This window comes from Uranotaenia lowii, chromosome 3 (genome assembly GCF_029784155.1).
Source record: "Uranotaenia lowii strain MFRU-FL chromosome 3, ASM2978415v1, whole genome shotgun sequence".
In the NCBI taxonomy this organism is placed as follows: domain Eukaryota; kingdom Metazoa; phylum Arthropoda; class Insecta; order Diptera; family Culicidae; genus Uranotaenia; species Uranotaenia lowii.
Genome location: NC_073693.1, coordinates 136,150,697 through 136,173,947, shown reverse-complemented (window position 1 = coordinate 136,173,947; position 23,251 = coordinate 136,150,697). Strand labels below are relative to the sequence as shown.

General features: G+C 42.4%; 1 protein-coding gene across 1 annotated transcript; it reads right to left on the bottom strand.

The window, feature by feature from the left end:
* Positions 1–347: 347 nt before the first annotated feature.
* On the bottom strand, positions 348–21,875 carry LOC129750859 (uncharacterized). The gene is made up of 3 exons (XM_055745968.1): positions 21,066–21,875; positions 1,883–15,750; positions 348–1,816 (listed from the first exon to the last, which is right to left on the bottom strand). The coding sequence occupies exons 1-2, from the start codon at positions 21,290–21,292 to the stop codon at positions 15,402–15,404; spliced, it is 576 nt and encodes a 191-aa protein (XP_055601943.1). The 5' UTR covers positions 21,293–21,875; the 3' UTR covers positions 348–1,816; positions 1,883–15,401.
* Between the last annotated feature and the right edge of the window lie 1,376 nt (positions 21,876–23,251).

The following is a 23,251-nucleotide window of genomic DNA, read 5'->3' as shown; positions in this document are numbered from 1 at the left end:
CTCATAGAAGAAGAAAAATTAATCAAATTTAGTGTTATAAGTTGGAGGCCGCGATTTCAAAGCAAGTCGATAGCCGTCGGGAAAGTTTGTGAAATTCGAAACAGTGGTTGGCAAGTTAAGGCTGTTCAAATTTTTAGTACTGACTAAATATTTCTGGAGGTTAGGATTTTTAGTGTTAAAAAGTATCGGAAGTGATGAGCAGTTGAATCGTCTTGACGCACTCAGAGTTAGTCGGTCGAATCACGAACCTTTTGAAAAATGTTTATCTACGCGACTTACCTGCAGTTATTCTTGAAATCAAAAAGGGACTTTTTCTTTCCTTTCTAACAACAACAAACCAGTCAGAATATTTGAAAAGGTCTGATTTTATGTATACAAATGTTTAGTTGAATATTTTACTACACATCCCTATCACTATTGTGGAATACAGCTCATAACAGTTGCGGTGACACAATCTTCAATTTTTTTTCAGTTGTAAGTTCACCTCAACGCAAAGTTGAAATGTCCGGCTATCCTGTATAAACTGTTTAAGTAATGAATAAATGTTAAAACCTCAATGCTTTTCATATGGAGTGTAAAAAGAGTAAAAGATAATTTTTTGAGGAAAAATATATATAAAAAATATCTTCAAACGAATTGTTCCGAAATCAATACAAATGAAGCAAGATCAGTCGTTCTTCGGGTGAGTTTGCGTTACTATTACGATTAGATTCTATTACGATCTACTGTTTTTGCACATATTTATCATTCACTTCCCCTCAAGATTTAACTACCAAGTCTTGTTAATACAAACAGCGCATCACATTTCCGCTCATATGCTTACATATATTAACTACCTCTTAAAGTATAGAAATTTGTTCTAGGTTTATTTTAGTTCTGTATTTATAGTTCAACGATTTGATCGTGGAAGCATTTCTTATAATTTGAAACTCCCTTTCGTAGGGTTTATTAATAAATCAGATATTCAGTGCACTTTTAAGATGAACGGAGTAGTGTTACATTGGTATCGTTTTGTTTGATTTTTTTTCTTTCTAAATTTCGATTAATGTAATATTGTTTTATGAGATTATTTAATTACTGGCCCTTATTCTGCGCCTCGAGTGACGTGACGATAGTCGAGTCACCCAAGTCACTCTATTCCCGTAGTCGGTTTAGGTGAGGATTGTCACTTCGGATGAACTTTGTGAGTTCTTACCCTATTCTCGTAGTCACCGTGGGTGAGAATCGTCGCATTCGGGTGACGATTTTAGGTGACAATTGTCGGTACCTTTTCAGGTGGTGACAAGATAGAAATTCAATGAAAATTTTTCATAAAGCAAACTTAGTTAGGCTCTAAATAGTTCACCACAGACAACAATGGCAATTTTTAGAAAACCCAGATAAACTTATTTACCTTTTTCAAGAAAATCAATTTTTTTCACCCCGTGAAAAAAAAATTTGTAATGAAAAAGATGATTTGTAAAAAGATGATTGTAATGAAGATGATTTAAAGAGCTGATTTTCGAATCCAAATCTAAAGTTTGTTTCTGCATGTATAAAGTTATTTATTTTAGAAATCAAAATCCAAATTTAAATTTTACAATAATAGCACAATATTGGTATGAAGGTGTTGATGATAATATAATCCTTTCAACGAGTGATCATCTCCAGTTTTGCCCATCTCCAGTTGGATCCATAGAAGCCTGGAACTGAGGCTTTCTGACGAACATGTTTCCTGGATCGCATCCGCATCTGATAGCCGATAGGTTGTCCGGTTGCTTCCAATTTTCGGCGGCATTCCATTATGCTAACAAAACCTGCCACCTTCAATTCACCCCTACGAAAAGTGCAAAAAAATATATCCGGATTAGCTCGGATCATTTCTGTTTTTTTTTAAACTTACTTGTTGTTAAATCCTTTCTTATCCAGGGACAATACAATACCGGTTTGTCGGGACAGCAGCCGACGACTCCTGCATTCGTTTTGCATATTTTCCTCTGGGTATCATCGTATCAGCCAACTACATGGTTATGTTTTCACACCATCCGCTGCACTTCTGAACTTCTTATCTAGCTTGAATGCCTTGCTTAGATCGTGCAATTCGACGGTAGCCTTTTCCGAACCGAAAATCTTACTAGTTGAATTAAAAACTAATTTAAAAGTTTGAAAGCGCTTACAAAACAAAACAAACCAAGCCGGTTAGACACATAAGTTCATTTGGTCACTCACCCACAAATGAGCACCTGTCACTTCACCCACACAGACTCCGGGAATAAGGTGACAAATCTCACGGTGACTCGAGGTGAGGTGACAATCGTCACCTCATGCGCGGCGCAGAATAAGGGAGACTGTGTTTTTTTTTCAATAACAATTTGACTGTGCTTATGGTGGTAACAAAAAGATTGCCTTTCGAGTTTTAACCTGACATACATATATGCGTTAAGCTTTTGACTGTGAGCCGTTTGTTATCTTGCGATAAGCCTTAAGTTTAATTAATTTGCATCGTTTCAGGTTTTTCGTAAATTCTATTGTTTACTACCAAATGATAAAATGAATTAACGAAATATTTTATCGTTAAGTGAGCATTTTTGTTTTGCTTGTTAGACCCAAAGTTCTACATAAATGACACCGCTAATAGCTGGGGACTTGAATAACAAAGATTTTAAAACGCTGTTGAGCTGATCAAGTTTTTACAAAAAATGTACTGAATTGATACATTTCGTACATAGCAGACCTTCGAGTAAAATTTTCACAAAGAACAGATTTTCAGGCATTTATCAGTTGTTTTTTCCTTGAGTTTTTCTTTCTGTTGCCGAAAAAACAACAAAGTTGCTTCTAAGCATTCTAAATGCCACCGGAAACTTTACTTTTAGTCTAAAAGGATTAATCAGTTGTTGGTTCGTTTTCCCGCAAACTATAATGCTGCATTTAGGATAGGAGCTTGTATTCACTAGACCAGACGAATAGTGGTACTCATTTCTTCCTCGAATAAACACGGACGAATTCGTTTTATTAGCACTTTTGGAACTAAAATAAACGCTAATTGCCTGCGATTTCGTCGTTCCTTTACTATTACAACTAAGTATCCTTCAGAAAATCCTTTTCCCCAATCAACCTTTTTTTTTCATTCCAAAAACCGCAACATAACCAGCCCTTGTAGACCATCACTTTGCCGCAGTACTCGGAAATATCGTGACTAGCTAAAAGATTAGGTAAGTACCAAGTGGAGTAGATGAAATCATTTGCGAAAGCAGTAATGAAATGACATTCCCCCAACCAACCACCGCGACCGCCGAGAAGAACGAAACAAAACGTTTTTTGGCATTTTCGAACACGCTAGGCTAGGATATTTATGAGTTTTTTTTTCCATTGCAGCGCCAGCTAGAGGTGTACAGTAAATATCTCTTTTAATAAAAGTTGGTGCTGGGTATTTATTTGGAATTTATTCTTGTTCGTTTAAGACATGGACAATGGGCCTCCTAAATAAGATTGTTTGCGATAAAATGATTGAAGATGAACGTCCATGGAACTCACAATCGAAAAGATTTGAATGTTGCCAAAAAGCTGCATAAGTTTCAAGATGACATGAAAGTGTCTCTAGCATTTCGAGACCGTTGATAGCAACCACACACGTTTGTTCAAGTTCAAGAGTGTGCAGCAAAGAGGCAAATTTGTTTTTCTCTAAAACTGTATAGATTTATTTTTACGGAAAGGGCATCCTAAGCTTTCATCGATGAATAAAGCATGGATCACCCAGAATCTGGACGCACTGTTTATTACACCATAGCGCTCCTAGTTGTCGGATCTGGAATGTTTTGACAGTATTTTGTTCGGAATTGTTTCCTCTATTAGTGCTGAAAATTTCATTTCGGTTCGTTCTGTTCCAAAAAAGTTACACGTGATGGAAGCCGCGAAACGAAAATTAATTTTGGACACTCACGTCAAAAACCCGACGTGGTCGGGTTAAAAAATAGCAAAATCTGTAAAGATGGTCAAATCGACCGCGTGCAGCGTTCTCAAACGTTTCCGTGAGATGCGTACTATCGATCGTCAGTTTCATACCAAGCGTTATAGTGGAACTAAGGATCGGAAACTGCATTTGAAGGTGTTGAGAACGATCAAGATAAACCCAAGGCAGTCGGACTATGAAATCGCCAAGAAATTCAATGCCGACCGGAGCACCGTCAGAAGGATTCGTCTGCGCGAAGGAATACGATCTTATCGGGCCAGTAAGCAACCAAACCGGATATTGAAGAAGAATGTAGAAGCCAAAGAACGGGCCCGGAAGTTATACAACAAGGTTCTAACGAAGTACGACGGATGCATCCTCATGGATGACGAAAAGTACGTAAAGATGGATTTTGGGCGGCTTCCTGGCAAAAATTTTACGAAGCCACTGGTCGGGGTGATGTCCCCGCCAAGTTCAAATTCGTTTTTGCCGATAAGTTGGCAAGAAAGTGTTTGATCTGGCAAGGTATTTGCAGCTGCGGACGAAAAACCCCGGTTTTTGTGAAAAACAGGACCATGGACTCTGAAATGTACAAGGAGGAGTGCCTGAAAAACGTTTTTTTCTGTACATCAGATCTCACAAAGGATCAATAAAGTTTTCACCAGATTTGGCAAGCTGCCACTACAGAAAAGAGGTACTACAGTGCTATCGAGACAATGCAACGGGGTGGATTTTGTCGAAAAGGACATCAACCCACCCAACTGCCCTCAATTCCGCTCTATCCAAAAATTTTGTGCAATTGTCAAGCAGAAGATGAAGAAGAATGGTAGGACGACTCGGGATGCAACAGAGATGAAGAGATTGTGGAACAAAATGGCCGCTGAGGTCAGCGAATAGGGTGTCCAAACTATAATGAGTGGTACTCACCGAAAAGTTAGATTTTTTTTTATTATTTTTCTTTTAAAGTGCAATGAAAACCCTACATTTTGAATATAAAACATTTTTATTTCGTTCACATAGCTCCGAGATAGACCCTTTTTAATGCGTCCAGATTTTGGGTGATCCATGCTTTAAACTCGCTCGATAGTTATGGAATCGCATAACTCGAAAAACTGACAATTTTATATCCTATTAATTAACGGTACATTTAAAGAGGTTCGGATCAAAAAGTGTATTATGTAGGCGGATCCGTGGTCGATGCCTAAAAATAGATGGTAATTCGTTAATTTTTTACCTTATATTGGCAATATTTTAAACCATTTATAGTCAATAAGCGTGTTACTTACAGTTCACTGCCTCGCCGGACTGTTCACAATATGGCACGATAACTTCATTACATTCTGGACTTCAAAAGTGTCTCGACGAGGGATCTTTTACCAATTCGTGGAACATGGCGAAGTTGGTGCTACTACCGAAACCTGGGAAACCCCTAGGGCATCCATCATCATATAGACCCATTTGTCTGCTGGACACCCTTGGTAAGCTACTGGAGAGGACAATATTAAACAGACTTATTATCAACACAGAAGGCGAAAGTGGACTGTCGGACAGACAGTTCGGTTTTCGGAAAGGGAGATCTACGGTGTACGCGAATAAAAGAAGCGGATAGATGTTCGTCACTGCGCCATTGGGACGATCGACGTTAAGAATGCCTTCAAAAATGCCAGCTGGTAAGCGATTGCCAAAGCGCTTCACAGGATGCGTGTTCCCAATACCCTCTGCAGGATAATAGGAAGCTTTTACGAAAATCGAATCCTGACGTACGAAACCGAAACTGGGTTACGATCTACTGCCCTAACAGCGGGTGTTCCACAGGGTTCCATACTCGGACCTGTGCTTTGGAATGCCGTGTATAATGATAGTCGGATTTGCTGACGACATTGTGCTCATGATCACCGGCGAAACAATCGAGGAGGTAAAAGACCTTGCAACGGTGTCCGTAGAAAGGGTTGGCATCTGGATGGAGGGAGTTAAGCTTCAGATAGCTCTCCATAAAACCGAAGTTCTGCTCGTGACCAATAAAAGAGTTGTGCCGCACATGGAGATTACTGTTGGAGGGTACACGACATCTTCGAAACAGCAGCTGAAATACCTTGGAATAATGGCGACCATCGCTTAAGTTATAGTGCGCATGTCAAATACTGTTGTGAAAGTGCATCGGAAGTCATAGATTCATTGGCCTGGATTAGGCCGAACTGCCATGGTCTAAAGAGTAGCAAGAGACGTCTCCTTGCGAGCGTAGCACTGTCGAAACTACGATACGGAGGAGCGGCCTGGAGCTCCGCGATAGAGGTAGAGCGCAACAGATCCAAATTACGAAGCACACATCGGCTAATAGCCATGCGAGTTTCCTGTGCATACAGGACCATATCAGCAGATGAAGCATTTGTCATCGCGGGTATGATTTCCATCGACATAACTCTGGCGGAAGATATGGAGTGTTACAAAGCAAGAGCTGTTAGAAGAGTGCGTAAAATTCAACGAGCACGCATCGAACAACGCAAGATGGACGGATGGATTAGCCTATGCCGCGAGTTTCAGACTGGGTAAATCAGAAGTATGGAGAGGTCAACTTTAACCTAACGCAGTTCCTTCCGGGTCATGGGTGCTTTAAGCAATGCCTTCATCGGTTTAAGTTTATCAGCTCGCCTTATTGCCCGGAATGCGTAGATACAGAGGAATCGGCAGAACATGCTATCTTTATCTGTCCCAGGTCCATTTCCAGGCGTCAACAACTTCAAAATTTGAACGCTGAAAACATTGTGAGTGAAATGTATCGCGACGAGTAGTCGTGGCGTGCTATAGTCGACGAAATCTCGCAAATCCTGCGCGATCTGATAAGAATCAGGAAAGATGATGAACGGAGAGAGCGAGATAGTCAACCAAATTTGACAAGCTCATGGAAGGTCTTGGGCCTCGTATGACATTTCAATCCAAAAGCAACGCGATCTTAGGGCGCGGTATAACCCTAATCTGGACTCATACGTGTCTCACGTACTCAGCTACGATCTTTCCTGCAGTAAAAGGAAGCGGAGATACCATTCGGGGTGGTCGTGACGGGATTCTAGCTTGGAAGCCATGCCTTGGTGGTTAGATATCCTGCGGCAGTGGTTGCTGTGACGGGCGCGAGTTACTTTGAAAGCCTTACCTAAACGGCATACGTTTCGGGGTCTTCCGTACCAGTCTGAAGTTGGCGATAGAGAAAAAGGAGAAGGAGGAAAAAGTGGATAAAGCAGAACGATGATCAAGGAGAAAGACCAAAATTGAGATAGAGGAGAAGTAAAAGGGTGAGATGTATAAGTGCATGAGCACAATCCACCCCTTGATGAAGTCTCATAGGGTGAAACCAAGGGGCACATCTGGCACAGGAAGCCCAAGGTGGTTTTAGTGGGTCGAACCCACTCATGGAAGCAAACACCCGGCTGTTATGGTTTGAAGTCAAATTCCCATCTTGTAAAAAAAACATTCTGGACCTCCTGGGCTTGTGATATAGCTCAGTTGGCTAGTCTGTTGTCTCCTGAGCAGATGTCTGCGAGTTCGAGCCCAAGAGTGAACATCCAACACAGTTGTACCGGATAAGTTTTTCAATAACGATCCGCCAATTGCAACGTTGATAAAGTCGCGAATGCCATAATGATGGTAAAACGACTATAATCGAAACAAGAAAAAAATCTGGACCTCCTTGGGCACGAAGACTTGAAGCTGGTGTGCTCGTTCTTGCCGTGCCCGCTGCTGGCCTCTTTGCGGAGTTGGCACTGCGGAAGCCGCACCGTCGTTGGTTGACCTGATGCAGAATTGTCCCGACAATCCGGGAATCGCTTACAGAATGGATTGTTCCGACTTCGTCGACCTGGCTGGCTTTTGTCCACCCATCTATTTCGGCTACCGTGAGCAGCCGCCTGGCTTTTCCAACTTCGATTCGGCTAAATTGAGCACCTGGATTAGTTAGACCACTGCACGCGATCGCCTGGCTGTTTTGCGTCTCGTGTATTGAACAGTTCACCTGGCTGTCCCGACCTCATGGCCGCTGGGTATCTGCCCTTTTGGATCTTCTTTTTTCGACCACTGTGTTCGGCCTCTCTGGCCGCGCCATCTCCGATTCTATTTGGATTCACTTCCGGTGAATGCTGCTGCGGTTTGAATACCTGATGTGAGCAGCCGTTCTGATTGTTTGGGGAGAGGATGCCGTTGACCAGACCGCCTCGCTTCTCCGATTTCGATCAATGAACACAGCTGCCCTGGTTGCGTCGGACTAGACTGGACTCTCGCAGTGATCACCCTTGGCGTAAAGAACGCCTTCAACAGCGTCAGTTGGGCAGCGATTGCGTCGTCGCTCATCAATATGAGGATTCCGGCATATATCTGTAGGATGGTGGAGCGATCAAATACCTGGGGGTGATGATCGATGACCGGCTGAGCTTTACGGCCCACGTCGACTACGCCTGTAAAAGAGCGGCAATGGCAACAGCAGCCCTCTCACGGGCCATGTCGAACAACTCAAGATCCGCTGCAGCAGAAGGAGGGTCTTGGCGAGTGTGACCTCGTCCATTTTGCGGTATGGAGCGGCAGCCTTGAGCAGGCACTGTAACCTGCAAAAGCTCTGCAAAGTGCAGCGGCTGATGAACCTGCGAGTAATCAACGCATACCGAATAGTGTCCTCGGTAGCTGCTGATGTTGTGGCGGGGGTCATGCCAATCTCAGTCTTGTTAGAGGAAGATATCTTCTGCTACGAGCACAGGCACTTGCCCGACGTGCGGAAACATGCCAGAGAGGCCTCGATATCCAACTGGCAGCACCAGTGGAACAGAACGGAACGTGGCCGATGGACCCATCGCTTGATCCCTTACATCGGACCCTGGATGGACCGGAGACATGGAGAGGTAGATTTCTGCATGCCACAGTTCTTGAATGGTCACGGATGTTTCATGCAGTACCACCATCGGTTTAGACACGTGGCCTCGCCATCCTGTCCAACCTGCGGTGACACAATAGAGACATCAGAGCACGTAGTGTTCAACTGTCCGAGGTTCGAAGGGGTAGGTGCTAACATGCTTGCCGCCTGCGGACCAGACACGACAGCCGACAACATCGTGCGGAGGATGTGTGAGGATGCCAATACTTGGCGCGTGGTCAGCGATGGGTTTACCCGGATCATGACTGTCCTGCAGAGGAGTTGGAACCAGCACCAGTTCGCGACCAGTGTAGGGTGACTCCTTCGTCGGGGAGCACCTAAGTAGTGTGCGTCCGATCCTGGCAGTAAAGCATACAAAGATAAGACTATACCTTCTGCGTATGCCGAGCTGTTAGGTACGTCGCGCGTCTGTGTCTTGGTTTCCGTCGTGGAGTATCCGAGTCGAAAGCATCCTCTGCGACGGAGGTTGTGGGGATAAGACATGACCTTCTCCGCAGTCGAACTCGTAGGGGGAAGAGTATTCACGTCGCGGAGTACTCTCGGGTAGAGTGGTCCACGTCGGAAGGTTAAAGACCCGTACGTGCGCTGTGACTGGCGCGAGTCCAGGATAAGCTGCTCTCGATTCGGCACACAGCGGGCAAAAAGCATAAGGTTGCCGGCCAAAAGGGAGGAGGTAAACCGGACCACGGTCGGAGTAGAATGCCCTTTCGGCGGGGGGCATTCGAGAAGTATGCGCCCGATCCTAGCAGTAAAGCATACAAAGATAAGACTCTACCTTCTGCGAAGGCCGAGCTGTTAGGTACGTCGCGAACGTTGTGTAGGATACCTCCACCGCCGCGGAGTCTCTGAGTAGAACGCGCTCCCTACGAGGGAAGCTGCAGGGATAAGACTTGACCTTCTTCGCAGTCGAACTCGTAGGGGGAAGAGTATTTACGCCGCGAAATACTCTCGGGTAGTGTGACTTCACGTCGTCGGCGGGTGAGTCCCTCGAGTCGGTGGAGGATGAAGTCTTCGCCGGGAATAATCGGAGTAGTGTTCGTCAAACCCCGGACGTGTGCTGTGATAGGCGCGTCCAGGATAAGCTGCTCTCGATTCGGCATACGGGTGGGCAACAGGAGAGGGCCTCGAGCAAAACCAAGATCTCGAGTCGTTAGAGGAGAGGTCATTGGTCTCTTGCAGTGGTCTCGAACAGAGGCGGAGCGCACGATAGTCATGGAAACCAAGCGAGCCTGCGAGTATAGGCCGGACCTCGAGTCGTTAGAGGAGAGGTCCTTAGTCTTAAATCGTAACAAGAGGCAGGGTATTTGTTTTGACTCGAACTGGAGTTTACCGATGAGCGCTTTAGCGCGGACGTGGTCTCCCATCTCGGGTACATCCTTCGATGCAGGTCCGGATGGGAATTATGACCAGAGACCCCAGGTGGACTTTATGGCGTAGGAGTACTTAGTATCATGAGTCGTCAAATTGCACCCATTGGAACCAGAGTAGCATACTGGGGGGAGTCGGTCGCTCGCCGTGCCTTGGAATGCAATCCGTAAAAAGGATTTACCACCTGGGTGATCAACTAATAAAAAGACTGGACTCTCGACCACCGCAGCGACCACACGTTTTTTGGCTATGAAAACTGCTTTTTACAGCCGCCCGGATTAATCCGGCGATGATGTTAATACTGATACCTCCTGGCCTTCCGACTTGAACCCTAAACGCGGCCACCCGGGCTGTTCCGGCGTTAATAGGACCCTTGATCAGCCATTCCGACTGGATCGACTACGTGCGGCTGTACCGATTGCCGACCGTTGCACACGGCATGTTACGGTAAATTTTGGATGATTCAAAGTCGCTCACTTTTTTTGCAGCAGTTCTTAAACAGCTCAACTAAAATTTATTTCTGCTGTTAGTTAAATGAATACTTTGATTTTTGATTAATACTCACAAATTTTAGTGACCTATCTTCCTTCAAATTTAGCCCTTTTGATTTCTATGGCCTTACAATAAAGCTGCCTTACAGCCGACCTAATTTATAAATTTCAGGTAAGTATAATTTAATTTTGTTTCAGGTTTTGATTTTGGTACTCACGATTCCCTTTTCTTTTTACAGATGTCGATTGTGTGCAGTTTACCGATTTGGTTTCAATTATTATATCGAGAGGAGTTCTGAGAATCACTGGAATGTGGTTATCTCAACTTCGGTTTCTCCGTTCTAGAAGAATCTTGGTGTTAGAAACTAATTATCAATCCTAAACATCTTTCGACTTACGTTTCTCGATGAAACAGTTTGGTTAAATTGCTCTCTAGCTAGAAGTTGGATTATGCAGGTTGTTAAACGAATTACTTAACCTCGCAGTACCTGTACATAGCGGAAAACAAGGATTGAGCTTATATTTTGTCGATAATCATAAAATTGAAACTAACCTTCATTCGAGCTTCTCAGATCGCTCTCTTTTCACGGAATTATGGGTTATACAACCGTATTTCTTTTAAACTTTAGTTTGAGAAGTTTTCAGAAATTGACAATCTTCAAACAGGTGGTTTTAGTTTAGACAATTCTTTTTCTTCTCCCTATTTAATCTATCTTTTCTCTCCTAACCAGAAACCTGTCATTCGCTTTTCTTTTTGCCTGCTATTCTGACGTTCGGCGGCTGTGGGCCGTGTCAACACGGCAGGTGGAATTCGACACCTACTGTGAGCAGCCGCCCTGTTGTTCCGTTGGCGATATTGGTAATCAGCCGCCTGGCTGATTCGACTTCGACAACTGCTGAAACAGCCGTCCGGGTGGATGCATGTGGACATTTCTACTGGCTGTTGATCTCTCCTTTCAGGGAGCAACTACTGTTGTCGCACTACTGACCGGACTGTTTATGCTCGGATGCAGTGGAACATCTGCGCTTGACACGTGGATGATGATTTGAATGTGGTGGAAAATGTGGCGGAAACGTTACGAAAACTTTGCAAGAGTTTTGCAAAGGTTGTTTGTAAAAAAAGGGGTCCTAGCGATTTAGTTTTTGGTCTATGTTTTTACACCCAGGGGTTCTCACGAAATTCGACCTCTTGTCCGATGATCTTCTCGTGGAGTTTGGCTTTTTCCCGGATGAGCGCGTTGCTTTGCTATTTGGGGAGGGGGGCAGGAGGAATTGCTTTCCTTCTGCGTTCTCCTTTTTCAGCTGACTTACTTGAATCCGTCCGTCGTCCCTGAGCTGCTGGCCGAGACGTTGTTTAACAGCCGAGGCACCTATATGAGAAAGCGGAGCATTAAGAACCGCCTTGCAGCTTCGCTTGGTGTTCAGCTTATTTACCTTCTACCCATAGCGGAGCACACGCGTTTCCCTCTTGGGACGATAAATATGCACACGAGCTCTGTGGCCACTTTAATTTTCTTCCGCGCTTAAGTTAAGCGGCTTAACACGCACGTCCACCATCTTTTTCCACTGGAACTAGTGATGACGTTCTGTCATTTTTTCTCCTTCACGCTGCAGCCAACTTTTCCGGACCAAAATAGCAATATAATGCCTAGTCGGAAATTCTTCCCGAAGATGGGTCCGATTATGGGCGATTTCGACTCGTCGAGCAGATATTTTCGGTTAATGTTTTCCAGTAAGGAATTTTTCCTGCTAGTCCGTTGTTGGGAATATTGTCTACAACTTTGCACGAAGCTAAAAAATGATCTGGACTATCGACTTATAAGAAGGTAGTGACTCCAAATCACAACGATAATCAAAACCTTACGGTAAAAACAAGAACTTCGAAGATGTATACGACATTGTTGACAAAGTTTGATTGCGTGGTAATTGAAGACGAAACCTACGCTAAGGCAGACTTCAGACAGCTTCCTGGCAAGAGTATTAAACAGCAACCGGAAGGGGAAAGGTGGCACACATTTTCAAGCATTTTATTTAAACTATCAAAGTTTGCCATGAAATATCTCGTTTGGCAAGTTATCTGTACCTGGTGGCTTGGAAAGCGACATTTTTGTTGCAACCAGGGCCGTCACCCAGGATTGGAATGGTATGCCTCTAACAACATTCAGGTTATCCCCAAGGATAAGAAGAACCCTCAAAATACACCGGAACTTGGATAAGAAGACTGTACAAAATCCGATGACAGGCATCCAACGAAAGCCTCGTCAATTTGAACTAGGTCGACCGGAAACTTAACTGAGTATTTTTTCTGTATTTTATACATATTGAATTTCCAAAATAAAGATATTTTTATTTTTTAATAAACAAATAATCGACTTACACGCAATTTAGTTTGACCAATGTGACCCTTCTGGCTGTTATTCTAGAGACTTGTACTTACTATGTTGTCGAAGAAGATGCTCGCTCAGATTTTATATTCCTCGTGAAAACTACACCAAGATTTTTGCACGTTTTTAACATGGGTTTTTTACACGGTGTCTCAAAGAAAGTATTCTGGGAGAAGCTTAGCTCTAAGCTTGAAAGTAGAGACATGAGAAGTAAGACATGTTACGTGAGTCATAAGGAGACTAGAGAGAAATCTGAGACATGGACATGAAAAGTGGAACTTTAAACCTGATCAGAAGGAGGGATGGAGGAAGGATCCGAATGGGCTATCTGTGGGATCATCACAATTACAAATGAAATGAGACTTCAGACCCGAGGCATGGAAACTGAGACTTGAGACTTCCCAGCAAACATTTTTGTAGCTATGTATGTTCTTATGCTGTTTTGATTTAAGTTCCATATACATTATAAAATGATCAAAGTTGAAAAAGTACTTTTTATAATCAACACAACGCTGTCAAAATTGTTCATCTCCCATCACGAGGAATGTAGCTATAGCCAAAAGAAAGTGTCCCCTTCCATAATATTGAGATAGAGAACCTAAGAATGCCAAAAAAAACAAGTTTACAAGAATGCCATTTGGCCTGAAAAATGCTTCTGCAACATTTCAAACGTTTTACAAAAGCATAAAAAAAATCTGTTACTTTTGCGTTGATGATTTAAAATAAACCAGTGTTTAAATGGTTTGAAAATAGATGAAGGATAACCTTTTTTGTAACATATTTTAGTCTCGATGAAACTTGAAAACCCCATTGACTTACCACTAAGCGCACCAACTCACGCAGGAAATATAGAGATTTATCAGTTTGATTACGCGTCTTCGAGACAAGAAATATGGTTGTTTGCCCTTATATATGTTGTGAGCCTACTTGGTTGAATAATTCTACTGGTTCAAAGTAATCGAAAGATTCCCTTTAATACAACCCCGGTATAAGAAAAGTTCAGATACCGGTATTTCGATAGCAACTTACCATCTTCTTCAGTGAGCGTTTTCGATTGAGTTCAATCGAAAACGCTCACTGATGAATGGAGTAAGTAGCCAATAGTATAGTCACTAGAGGTAACAGAAGCAGATGAGGAAGGCAATACATTGATTGATGGTGCCCCCAAAAATCCTGGTTGTCAAACCCACTGGAAGATGAAAAGTAGGGCACCTAAAAGGTATATGAGGATTTAGCAGTTAATTTATGGGACTTTTAATACAGATTTCAGATAATTCCAAAACGTTTCATTGTTAGAGCTGTGGCAATGAATGAATTTCGAAATCGAAAAACTTGAAATTTTTCAAAGTTCTTGTACTAAAATCAAAAATAATGGTTTTATTTCTGCACACTTCGATTGTTTGCCTTGCGATAATGTACCTTTTCTAAAGCGAGTATCGCTTAAGCAAACTTTGAATCTAATGGAGGATACTTTTTTTTTGAATATATTAAACTTTCAACTGGAGAATTTATTTGAAGTTTGTAGACATATTGGACGACACTCACCCGTAAAAATACTCTTTAAAATTCTTACGAAAATTTGCGAACCTATTCCAGTGAGACTACTGCATCAAAAATTGTAAGTACATATTCGGATACGATGATGACGACGGCAAAGGTGATGGTTCTCAAGGAGTTTCCCGAGCGATTGAATAAAACAGTGCTGCATAAGCTTTCGTTTGTCATGATCAGTTGAAATTGTTTAATTACATATTCCTATATAATATACGTGCCTATACAAACTGGATTGTATATTCAGCCTTAGCCTTTACTACAAGAAAAAAAACACAAATAATTTATAAATCTGCAAATATCGATCACCTATTATAAGTCTGGCCTAAAAAGCTCTACTGTAAACAGAGAACGTTGTATTGTATTTCTTCTTACTTCGCGAACCTAAAATGCTTACAATAAACTTACAATTTAATCACATCTCCGTTTCTGATTGTGAGCTTCTGTTCATTCGAATGCCAAAGTATTCACGTTGAGACGACAGTAGGGTACGTGAGTATATCGTTATCTATGTATGTATGTAGAGAGAGAGTATGAATCATCATTTCGTGTCTATCATTATTAAGCTAAGGATGCCTGCCTAACTTCCGGTTTAGATTATCCCCAAAAGGAAGTAAGCGTCGCAGTAGTGATGAGCTCTCGATCAACCTGTCTGTACCTACTACAAAAAGGGCGCTAGAGTTGTTCATCCATCTGCTGCGCACACTGGTCACTGTGAGAGGTTCGGGACCTTCGACTACTACCGGATTCGATAAAGAGAACTATCCTTACGTGAACAATGGCAGATGGTAGAAATCGAAGCCCCGATAGCCCCGGGCAGCTAGCCAGATGTAAACCACGTGGTAGGCTCCCGGCACGAAGCAGATGAATCCGGCCACGAAGAACACCGCGGCCTGGGACCCGTTGTGTGGTTCGGCTATCGCGTACGCGCCCATCGCTATTAGGCCGGTTCCGATGACGAGCAGGGTCGCGGCGGCCAGCACGGTTCGCCAGTTCTCCCGCACCTTCGGATGCCGCCAGCAGTAGGTGTACGTATCGTTGGACGACAGATTCCCGTATTCCTGTATCAGCGAGTCGCTATCCCTGGAGGTGGTATCATCGGTGTACTTTAGAGTCCTGGTAGGCCAGGTATCGTTTTTTTTGTTTTGCGATATTTTGTGATTGTTTGCGTGATTGTGTATGTTAGCGTTAAGGACCCAGAAACCACCACCATCGTGTAGTGTGATATAGTGTGTAGCAGTGTGAGTGTGTGCGTGTGAAAGAATAGAAAAGAAAAAAAAACAGACTCTAAATACCGTTATCCGTAAAGACTACACGATTAGTTAGTAAATACAATAACCCTCAGTTCCTAGAATTGCAATATTAAACTTAACCATTAGAGTGCCCCAAATAACCCGACTTTTGAAAAAATTATACGCTGCAGGCTTAAACTGATCCTTGGCCTAGTACAAGTTCTCATGTCAAATTTGGGCCAGATCGGATCACGTTTAGGGGTCGCTCAACGAGCCTTAAGTTTGTATGGGATTTTGAGACATTTTGTTCAGGAGAAACATGAAAAACCAGTTTTTCATCAATAACTTTGGTTCCCGTCGGCCGATTTCTTTCAAAAACGGTTTTTCTCAAAGTCTAAATTATGAAAAATATTTCATCCGAAAACTGCATTTCGATAAAAGTTATTAGGCTTCAAAAATGGGCTAACTTTTTTAACGGTGGTATTCAGCACTGTTAATGAGGAGTCAATATGTTCGACCGCCTCGACTCATTAACAGTGATGAATACCATCCTTAAAAAAGTTAACCCATTTTTGAAGCCCTATAACTTTTTTATCTTAACTCTAATTGAAATGCGGTCTTCGGATGAAATATTTTTCATAATTTAGGCTTTAGGCTTTTGAAAGAAATCGGCCGACGGGAACCAAAGTTATTGATGAAAAACTGGTTTTTCATGTTTCTCCCGAACAAAATGTCTCAAAATCCCATACAAACTTCAGGCTCGTTGAGCGACCCCTAAACGTGATCCGATCTGGCCCAAATTTGGCATGAGATCTTGTACTAGGCCTAGGATCAATTTTAACCTGCAGCGCATAACATTTCACAGGTTTTGAATTTCCCATACAAATTTGGGGCAGTCTATTAACCATATTAAATTCGGCAGGAAAATTTTCAAAAAAAGCACAGTTTTCAAAATACGATAGTTCCCATGAAAACATTAGAACAATAAATTTGAAGCATAACGGGCAACATAGATTAAATTTTGTTTCGTATATTAATCTTATAAGTTACAACAAGGTCCAATTAGGCTAAGGTTTGAAGTTGTCACATAAATGATATACAAGTCGTGTCATTTAGTGAAAAAGATAGTGGTATAAAGTGACCTCCTTAAAATGAAACAAAGGGGAGATAAGGACATAACGGGCACCTCGAGCGAACTGAGAACCCCTTTTTTCTTACAACTCCGATTCTCTACCTCCCCGTGATGCTAGCTGGGATAAGAGCAACCTTAGCGGAGATCGGGTATTCAGCCCCGGTGGATGCTTTGGTCGCATGTAGACTGAGATAGGTGGCTCCGTATGCGTTTGTTCTCCATGTCCTCCTGCGAGATAGTGGGTTTAGCTTGCGAGCTCGTGACTACAAAAAAACACGAGCAACGAACAACAAATTTCGGATGGAAATCGGTAAAGACCCACGCGACGAAAAGGGACTAGCGATTGGAAACTTGGTACATGGAACTGCCGATCTCTAAATTTCGTGGGCAGTACCCACGTGCTCTCCGACGAATTGAAGAGCCGCAAATTCGACATCGTAGCGCTGCAGGAGGTATGCTGGAAGGGCTCCACGGTACGAACGTACCCAGATGCTCGTGCAATCTACCAGAGCTGCGGAAAACCACACACGAGCTTGAAACAGCTTTTATAGTGATGGAAAAGATGTAAAAGCGCGTGATCGGGTGGTGGCCGATCAACTCACGAATGTGCCGATTAAGAGTCAAGGGCCGGTTCTTCAACATCAGCATCATCAACGTTCACAGCCCTCACCTCGGAAGTACCGGTGACGACAAATACAAATTCTACGCGCAGTTGGAGCGAAAATACGACCGTTGCCCAAAACATGATATCAAGATCGTCATCGGGGATTTTAATGCTCTGGTCGGCCAGGAGTAGGAATTCAAACCGACAATTGGAAGGTTCAGTGCGCACCAGCTGACCAACGAAAACGACCTCAGACTTATAGATTTCGCCGTCTCCAAACGAATGGCCGTACGTAGTACCTTTTTCCAGCACCGCCTCCCACACAAGTACACCTGGCGATCACCGTACCAAACACAATCACAGATCGACCACGTTTTGATAGACAGCTCGAGGAGGACCTGCGTACACTCGGAGTATTCGAGCGACGAGTGTTAAGAACCATCTTTGGCGGCGTACAGGAGAACGGAGTGTGGAGGCGAAGGATGAACCACGAGCTCGCGCGACTCTACGGCGAACCCAGTATCCAGAAGGTGATGAAGGCTGGCCGGATAAGCTGGGCGGGACATGTTGCGAGAATGCCGGACGACTGTCCTGCAAAACAGGTATTCGCTACGAATCCGGTAGGAACAAGACGAGCGGGACCGCAACGAGCGAGGTGGTTAGACCAAGTGGAGCGTGATCTGGCGAATGTAGGATGTTCGAAAATTGGGGACGGTTGCCATGGACCGAGTAAGTTTTAGGAATTATGTTCGTCAAGTTATGTCGTGAGACGGAATACTACGAAAAAAAAACGTATCACCCGCGGGGTGCACCCTCTGCTTTTTATGGTTCCGAAATCACCATGGTAAGAAATGAGAAAAACTGGGAACTCAAACCCAAACATATTCACTGCATTTACTCCACAATAGTAAGACCAATTCTGGCTTATGGGTGTCTAGTGTGGTGGCAGAAAGGAGAAGCTGCAACAGTTCGGACAGAACTAAATCACTTTCAAAGAATGTGCCTTTTAGGAAAGTCCGGATCGTTCACAACAACTCGTACTGCAACAATAGAGGCTCTGTTTTCTATCAAACCTCTACGCTTGTTCCTAAAACAGGAAGCCTTCTCATGTGCTTATCGTCTACAGGCAGTTGGTCTCTGGCTGTCAGGAAATATCGAAAGATCATCGAGTCATACAAATACAAATATTTTCGGAACAATTTATTTCTGTTCAGATAGCCAAGAAGCTATCAAATCACTTTGTGCTTCCAGTTCTAGATCAAAAGTGGTAATTTCATGCCGGAAAGCAGTCGAAGAACCTGCTGAAGGCAACGGATAAAACCTTCTATGGGTACTCGTATATAAGGGATTTTTTGGAAACGAATGCGCCCACGAACTCGCCAGAGCTGGCTCGGAAATGGATTTTTCCAGACCAGAGCCGGCTGTCCCAATATCGCCATGTTGGTTCAGAAACTCTGGTCCTCAAACCAGCGTGAACGATACTGAGAAGTGTTGGGCACTTGTCACCAAACTAAATTATCCATCTCCAACCATATTGAGTTAGGTACTTGTTAACTTTAAGTAAGTTATTGCAGCATCGTGATCAGAACACTCCCCGATCATTGTAAAATCAGCTATCATTTGCACAACATTCAGCGTGCTGAATCTCCAGTATGTGGTAGTTGTGAACCAGATGTGAAAGATCCCTTCCATCTTATATGTAACTGTCGCTCATTTGCCAGCCTACGTTTTCGTACTCTGGGATCATACGCTATAAGCGAGTCTGAGTTTAAGAAATTAAACTAAAAAAGACTTTAATGTAGATGATCATCGGACATACTTTCATCCCTTACCGAATGGGGAAAAGTACTTAAATGCTAAAATGCCTAAGTGGATAGACTTTATGTCATCTTAATTAGATTTTTTTTATTTACAAGTTTTATTAAGGCATTTAACTCATTAAGTTTTTTTTTGTGCCGAGTTTTAATTTCACTTTTGTGTGATGTTAGTAAGAGGGGGGCCGTAATCGTCGCGGCTACTATCTTAATTAGATTGAATTTATTTCTTTCTCTTATAGGTTTTTCAGGATTCTCAGGTAAATGATGAAATCTTGGAAGGCACATTTTTCCCGTATGTTTGGATTAAGTGAATAATATTTTAAACCCCGTGTTTTTGGAAGCAAGTTCTTTTTTTTTGGGATTCCAGTTTGTATTAAAATATTCAATACTCTGGGAAATGGTCCTTCAGGCGATTTTTTTTTTTGAAAAGTGGTAAATTCTGGCGAAAATTTTGGGCAAATGGGGTACAACCCAAATTTATAGGTTTCAAACAAATTCCGGTAAATGGTATTCCGGTAAATAGTACTTCCGGTAAATGGAATTCCGATAAACAGTATACTACCTTCTAAACTATTTGAAAATATAGGGGAATTGAGGGCAAACGCAGCCTTCATTCGATTGCTCGGGAAAAAACATAAGATAGGTCTTGTTTAGTTCAAAATTTCGAAGGCTTAGCGTGAGAAGCCGGGTTAATTTGTTGCATCGAAATGTTGCCCTTCGCGCTATTGCGCGGCAGACGGGGCTAAGGGATCACCCTTAGCTTTCACATAAATCAAGGAGGCCCCAATAGACCTAGACCAATGTAATAAGGCCACCTCGGCGGGTTTGGGTCGCCTCACCCCCGGCATCCTCGATGTTTGCACACCGTAAAATTTAAAAAGAAATCTTGAAAGTTTAATGAAATAGTCACCACACGGTAAGTTCAAATTATGCCAAATGGCTTTTCTGCTAAATGTCATACTCCCAATTTCTATCATAGTGCGACTTAATTATTAAATTCAATTAAAAGGGAAGAATAATGAATATACTTATACATTTTCCATCATTTTAGTTCACCTTACTCAACTTGACTAAAATTTTTATAACTTTATTGATTTCGTTTAAAAACAACAATTAATTCTAATTAAGGATTCAAAGCCCATAAGCCAAAAAACTCTACATGTGACCAAGGATTTCCGCTGTAGATTAGTAAAACTAGTTGTTTGATCTACTTAATACCCTCAAATTTAATTGAAGGGTTGATCAAATTTTAGATAACAGAATAAAGTTTTTGTAGAATATGGATCTTTTCGTTTGATGAATAAACCAATCGCTGTTTCTTCATAGGTTGCGTTATTTTACCGATAACGACCTTGCAGAACAAGACTTTCGATTTGCATTTCGCAAAACGAGCAATGACGAAACATGCCTATCTGATAAATGCCGATAGTACCTATCGATTTCAAAACAGCGATGAGTAGCAGCGCAGAACAACAGAGAACAACATTCTTCTACCGGTTTTCTCCATCACCTATTACTACTTATAGCAATCCATTTCTGGCTTCCCTCTACACACCCAACACCCAAGCTTCTATATTAGAAGGCCTATCATCATATTAGCAGCAATTGCGTATCGGATCAAAACAAAGATGCTGGCCAACACTCACCTCTGGTCGTGATGAATCCTTATCGATACATCATCCGGGGAGCGAGCTTTGGCTCTCATCGGGGTCGATATCACCGTGGAACCGTAAACCTTGATCACCTCATCGGTTTCCTCCTCGAACGCGTCGTGGATCGAGAAGCGTTTGTTCGGCTCCCGGGTGGAGCTGTTTCCGGTGGCTCCGCTACTGCTGCCACTTCCCGTTCCGCGGAATCCTCCAACGGAATGCATTGTTCCGTCGATTGTGTTTTGATTTTCGCTTTTCACAAGTGACGTCACGCAGCGATAGAAAGGGGAAAAACAAGACTTGGTTCGATTTTAATCGAATTATAATGTCCCCAACATCTACTGCTGGCGAACGCAAACAAAAATAATTTTCACTTTTCACTTCAGGTCACACACAGTCCACCATTAGCCAGTGGGTACCCACATACCAGACTTTACTTTTTTGAATTCCAGCGGAGTGATGAGCACATCAAAAATGTAAACCAGAATATTGAGCAAACACACGCACCGTAGCAGCAGTAGAAAATTGGGCTGTTTTTTCTAGCTTTCCGTCCTGATGGCCGTGCGGCAATTGTCAACACACGTACACGGGATATTGCGTGGGCGGGCAGGTGATTCACAATCCACGTATCTTTTCGCGACAACCGACGATATCGGGAATGAGTAACGGCAGCCACTTAATAGGGATTTTTCAATCCGAATTTCCTTTTCCTTCTACGGATAAACGACGTCCATCAATAATAAAATAATAATAATTAATAATAAAATGCACCCTTTTGTTGTGTTTTTGTTTTCTCATCGTCGAAAAAATGCAATTTAACTTCATTCGTTTACAGCGGTACTTCATCGATTTTTTTTTTAAAAAAAATTTCCATCAGAGGTGCCAGGTTTTTTTGTCAAAAATCAGGACAACGCTAAAAATCAGGATTTTTCAGGACACCACCAAATTGGTGATATTAACTTGCAGTTCTGCTTAGATTGCATAACTAAGATGAAATATAGGTGCTGAAGACGCCACGAATTATGAAACGCAAGAATAACCTTGGCTGGCCTGTAGTTAATATCGAAAAAGATCATTCAAATATCATTTGAACCAAAGATTGGTTAAACTGATTAAATTACTTTATTTAAGATTTGTTTGATGTTTTCATCATTTAACAATATATTTAGTTATAATTTGGATATGTTTTTTTAAATCAGGACATTTTTTTTCAAAAATCGAATTCATCAGTTGGCAGTTGGCATCTCTGGTCCCGCCAAGTAAAACTGACAGATTCGAACTGATCGATTTTAATTTCTGTCATTGTATGGCAGCGGAGAAATGGTCGGAAAAATCCAATAGAATTCCGAGAAAAATCGAACGGATTTGAACTGACAACTAAAATTTTGACAGTTATTGGTCCGGCTGCGAATTCGTTCCGATCCGGGTCAGGATGGCCTCTCGAAAATCAGGACAAATCCTGAAATATCAGGACACCTGACACCCCTGATCCAAATGGGGTTGCCATCAAAGTTGCCAGGTTCAGTGAATAATTTGAATTTCAGTAAACATTGGTAAACTCCACGATTTTTGTACTCAAAGTGTTAAATTAAGCAAACAAAATTGTAAACAAACAAAATCGATTTTGGCTCCTTAAAGCCTAAAGCCTAGTTCACACTAGGAGACGGTTCGTCTCGAGACGGTCTCAGCGTCTCCCATTTTCTTCGCGAGACACTGAGACAGTCTCAGGTTTCCAACAACATAACAACAGACAACAAAGTTCGTCTCATGTTGCCTAATGTGGACTATAGACTTAAGGCGTTTCAAATAAAGAACAAAAAAAAAACCCCTTCAGAATTTTTCATGTCTTTTTTTTAACAGCTAGAAACGTACTTGGGATGCATGGTTATGGACATGACCTTCTCAATCAATTATTCGTTTGTAAACACAAACTTTACTTGAATGGTTCAAATCCATCATTTAATTATGCGGGTATATGCATGCATATAGAAATGGTTGAAATGCGCTCGAAGATCCATACTTTTTACGATTTAGTTTTAGTTTAATATGAAATTTCAAGTAAGCTTCAAGAAACATACATGAATATGTAGTTTATTTAAAAATAGTGAATTGGATCATGAAGCTTCAAATAAAATCTTTTCGGAACTCACTTTTTCTCAACTGCTGTTGTGGCATCGCTGTCT